General features: G+C 37.5%; 1 protein-coding gene across 1 annotated transcript; it reads right to left on the bottom strand.

Moving 5' to 3' along the window:
* Positions 1–5: 5 nt before the first annotated feature.
* LOC111030360 (protein slit) lies at positions 6–5297 on the bottom strand (the record flags this gene model as incomplete). Its single annotated transcript, XM_022309801.1, has 18 exons — positions 6–388; positions 480–703; positions 764–998; positions 1076–1286; positions 1380–1549; positions 1646–1785; positions 2249–2465; positions 2539–2702; positions 3310–3381; positions 3444–3515; positions 3592–3663; positions 3732–3803; positions 3886–4018; positions 4337–4500; positions 4570–4641; positions 4718–4789; positions 4864–5010; positions 5084–5297. Coding segments are annotated over 18 exons (2834 nt in total), but the record flags the coding sequence as incomplete, so codon positions are not given.
* Between the last annotated feature and the right edge of the window lie 120 nt (positions 5298–5417).

Here is a 5417-nt window from a genome sequence, read left to right as displayed (position 1 = left end):
TTGAGGTTACGGCACTTACCTTGCGTACAGTATTTGCCCGACCAACCGGGTTGGCACTTGCAAATGTATTCTTTCATCCCTTTGGGCTCACACTTGCTGCCCTTATGGCATTGGTTATTGTAGCAAGGGTCTTCATCTTCGTCCTCATCTTCGTCGTCCTCTTCGTCCTCGTCTTCTTCCATTGGACCTTCTTGTGGTTCAATCTGCTCCTCGTCCACCATGGTCGAGCTCTGTTCTTGCTCAGCGACACTCGTCGACTTCACTCCTTCTTCTTCCACCATTTGTTCTTCGTCCTGGAGCAGGGAACATCCGGGCGTCACTTTTTGTTGACGTGCCGCGTTCATAAAGTCCACTAGTTTGTGGTTCACCCAAAGCTCTTTCATACAACCTAGAATGAACATATTTTACCGTGATGATACTGTAAATCCACGTCATTACTGTTACACTACCCTGCCGAATCGTATCTGAAAATTACTCACCGTTGAAACTGGTCAAATTTCTTAAATGAAAATGATTAAAGGCTTCAGCACCGGGATCTGGGGGTGTGCCACCTATGTACAACGGTGAGGTGAGTCTCAAGTAATCTCTAGATCCCTCGTTGATTATCGATCTGGCCACGCCTCCGTCAACTCTCAGTGTGAAATTTTTTCTAATCGACAACAGTTCGACCATGTGCTGTTTGCCGTCCGCGACCATTTCAAAACTAAAAGCATACATGGTGTTAAATAAGCCGAAAACAGAGAATTGCGAGTGAAACACTGACCTGTACATGGTCGAAACGGGATAATTCCCCACGTCGTAACTGACTCTAATACGTCCGTTGAATAATTCAACGGCCAAGTGTTCGGAATGGCCGTCGTACAACAAAATTCCATTTTCTTGAGTTGTCGTAAACACAACAGTCACGTTGGCTTCGGGTTTGGTCCTCAAAGGCTCTAATTCCACGAACGAAGTGTTATGTACAAAACTCAAGCTGGTCAGATATTCACACCGTTTGCCTGCGAATAAAAGGATGTGGGATAATGTGCCGTGCTATTTGCAAACAATAAATCAATGAACAAGAGCGGATAAGTACCTGAGTACCCTGGGGCACATTTACATAAGTAGTCGTTCGTTGAACCGTTCGGTTGATAACATATTCCATTTTTGCATTCGTGGTGTTGACAGGGCGAAGTCTGCGGGTACATGAGCGCTACACTTGGAGAAATGTCGCAGAACTTGCCGGTATATTCTCCGACACATTTGCACGTATAGTCGTTGATGCCGTCCACGCACAGGCCGCCGTTCTGAGGTAGAGAAAATAAAATCGTAACTCAATTATTATTGTGTCGAAAAGAAAAATTAATAACAGTAAAAATAATGATATCGTCTCGTCTCACCTGGCACATGTGGTTTTGGCAGTCGTCGTTGTTTACTGTGCAGTTGTCGCCCGAAAACCCGAGTGGACATTCGCAAGCGTAATGCGTAATGTGATCAACGCATTTGGCTCCGTTGTGACACGGGTTGAAGTCTTTGGAACAGAACTGTATTTTTGTTTGACAATAATCACCTGCGGCGTAATATAATATTAAACAGTAAGTAAGCACACACGGAGGTTTAAATTCCTACAGGTTTAGAAAAAATGAAATTTAAAAATTACTCTTACCCGTGTATCCGGGTAGGCAACGACACTCGTACGCTTGAATTAGGTCAACGCAAGTAGAATTGTTTTCGCATTTGTTGGTCAAACAGTCGTCGATATTCGTTTCGCATCGGTCTCCGGTAAAACCAGGTGCGCATTGGCAACTAAAGAAGAATACCGTCAATAATTTAGATTTTGTATACTATTATACATACATATATATATATATATACAGTGTGATTATTTTAATAGCGTACAGTGTAGACTCATTAGTTGACACTTGCGGACTTGATAGTACGTACATTAAAAGTATCTATTAATTCTTTTCGAAGTTTTCTTTTTGGGAAATGTAGATTTATAGACAAATATTCTCGAACGTTGAATACAAATGATGCTCGTTAATTACTCAAACAATTTTTTTCAGTATTGAAGCGTTGATAAAAAAAAAATCATTTAAAAATCAAAGTTTAACAACAAAAAATAAAAAACGAAAAAAAAAATTTGTTAGAATTGCGTCTATGTTCAATCGTTCTGCAGGAATATTTAGAGAAAAAAACGCTAATACTTCTATACACCATTATGTCGTGGCCAAAAGGTACATATTACTAAAGTCACGTTAGCATTTACCTGAATCTGCCTTCTTCGAGCAGTTTGCAAGTTCCCGAGTTCCTGCACGGATTGCCGTAACACGCGTCAATCATGTTTTCGCAATGTTTACCGTGATATCCGGGGTTGCACCTGCACTTGTACTGTCTTTCGGGCAATGGCTCGCAGAAGCCTTCGTTCGAACAGGGGTTGGTGAAGCACGTGTTGCACTTGGACAGGATGTCCTTGCCGATAGGTTCTGTGAAAACGACAAGCTCATTTTATTATAGCAATGGCGGACGCACGCAAATTAACGAGCTCGTTGTACCGACCTTTGCAAACGAAACTCGAAACCGGCGTGGACAGTAGAAGTTTGTCCTTCATGGAATTGGGTTCAGCACACCTGGCTATACCTGACTCGATGAAATCTTTTTTTATCCATTCCGCCAACCACTGTAGACCGCAATCGCAGTACAGCGGGTTGGAGCCGATACCTCTGCAAAATTACAAAAACATTCATCACCGCATGCTAGTTTTTTAATCCATTCGCATGTTTTTTTACTACTCTCTACACAAGAGATTAAGTTCGATAAAAATGCGTTTTATTTTACTGCAATATTATATTGTATATTGAGTATATGATGTATGAAATTCTGTTTCGCGGGTAATATTTTACCGGTGTTCGTAAATTGCGTCGATTTTTAGACTATTTTAATTTTATTATACGTCTTTTGCATCGGAGGATTTATAAGAAATTACAAGCCGTACGGACCACAGTAATGTTGTTTGTTAATAAAAGATGTATTTTTATTATTATTTGTACCAATATTTAATGTATATTGTTTTAAATGCTTTCATCAATATTCGATATAAATAAATGTTATGATTAGATTTTGGCATTTTGCTAATTTTGTCATTTCTAATGGGTATTATATTAATGTCTAATTTGACATTTTGTAGTGGATAGTAGGTATAGTTATTTAGCAATTTCCTAGTGCATTAAATTCACAGCCTGGGCTATCAACACACACAACCATAAAACTTATTATAATATTATGTAGGAAGTTAATACAGAGGTTCGATAATAAAAATGTTGTACTTACAAATGAGTAATCGAGTCGAGCCCGGAAAATGTTCCATCTGGTATCAATGAGATATTATTTCCATGTAACGAACTGAAAAAAAATTGATTTAAAATAAATATATTTATTTGCAAGATTTTGAAGTTAATACTCACATGATTCTCAACGATTTAAGACCAGCTAGTGAATTTTTTTCCAGACATTGCAATTTGTTGTATCCTAACAGTCTGAAAGTATTGATACAAACGTTATAATATACTATAAACATTAACTTTGAAAAAATTATTATTTTTTGCTACTTACAGAGTGGATAGTTTTGATAGTTGTGAAAACGTGTTGTTTGATAAAACTATTAAATGGTTATTACTTAAATCCCTAAATAATAATAATGATAATATTAATGGTTATTACGTGATGAGTATTTAGCTCAAAGTTTTACTTACATTCTAGTTAGCGATTTAAGATGATTGAGCCTGTCCACTTTAATCGAAGTAATTTCGTTTACGTCCAAATACCTGAAAATAAAAATGGTACAATATTATAAATCATCCGTCGATAGGTATGCGTATTATGGTCAACTCAAAAAGTAGTTCTTACAACTCCGATGTCTCAACGGGAATATTTTTTGGTATCTCGACCAGCTTCGCCCTCGTACAGCGGACTACGGTTCCAATGCACGTGCACTTTGGAGGACAATAGTTGTCACCGAGACAACCCTGATCGTTGTCACCTGAAATTAAATAACGGTCGTCGTAAAGTTAATGAATTATTTGTCTTTTTTAAATCCAAGTTTCTGGAAGAAAGCGCACGCTGTGTATGGCGGTCTTTCAGATTTGTGAAAACGATTTCACGGTCAATTTGCTGAGCCCGACTTCGACAAATTACTGGTGAACAGGGTAGGCAGCAGCGCACGCCACGACGCACTAATGGTTATAACCATTCGCTTAGACGTAAATTCGAAAACCAACTACTGTAGGCGGGCACAGCGATTTTTTACCTCCAACCAACACTTTATTCGCTCAATGAATACGCATTTCATAATAATTACCGGAGCATTTGAATTCGTATGAAGGTAAATCGTGAATAGGGACGTCCATCACTCGAGCGGGCCCGGCGCATCGTGGACTTCCGGCAATTAGTCCGTGTTTTTTCAGCCATTCGGCAAACCAAGCCAGATGACAATTGCAATTGAAAGGGTTCATTTGCAAGTTTCTGAAAACACGTGCACATAATGCGTTCATAATTGGAATCAAAATACAAACAAAGTCGGTTAAAGCTTACAGGGTGCGGAGGGCTGGCAGATAATCGAAAGATCCAGGCATGACGCATGTAATCTCGTTGTTCAACAAAGTTCTAAGACAAAAATAAACAAACAGAATAAAACACACAAACACACATTTTATTTTATTTTTTTCCGTTTTCAACTTACAAAATTTTCAGATTGTGAAGACCAATGAACATTTTGTTGTGCACTTGTCGAATTTTGTTTTCGGATAAATTTCTATAAAAACAATAACATTATAATGACTTGAAAAAAAAAAAGACTTATAATATTATAACGAATGACTATCTTACAGTTCATATAATTTGATGGCACCTTCAAAAGCGTTTGCTTCGACGCTACTAATGATGTTTCTTTTCATTTCTAGTTTTTGTAAATGAGGCAACCGGCCGAACAAACCGTCAGACTTGATTTTTCCGATTTCGTTGTCATTCATGAGCCTTTGTTTGTGGAATAAAAAAATAATGATTGTTAAAGTCAAATTAATATTTTAACGAACTATTATTTGCTTACAATTCAGTGGTGTAAATTGGTATGTCTTTTGGTATTTCAGTTAACGATCTTCCCGAACAATCGACAACTGTACCGTCGCAGGAACAGTTTGATGGACATGGGACATCAGACATACAATCGGTGGTTTTAGATTTCATGTCATCTAGACCTGTCAACGAAATCATAACAGATATTTGTATTGAATATTTTATAGAATGATGGTTGTAACAAAATGCTAAAATTCGAAAACAATAGGTTTATTTACATTTTTCGTAATCTGTATAATATATTTAAACATTTTTAATTTGTTTTAAACTATAATAAATCAAGTTATTACAGAACATTATATTGTAAT

Source organism: Myzus persicae, unplaced genomic scaffold (genome assembly GCF_001856785.1).
Source record: "Myzus persicae strain clone G006 unplaced genomic scaffold, MPER_G0061.0, whole genome shotgun sequence".
NCBI classification, from domain to species: Eukaryota; Metazoa; Arthropoda; class Insecta; order Hemiptera; family Aphididae; genus Myzus; species Myzus persicae.
Note: the sequence above shows the minus strand (reverse complement) of the source record. Positions and strands in the feature narration are given on the sequence as shown.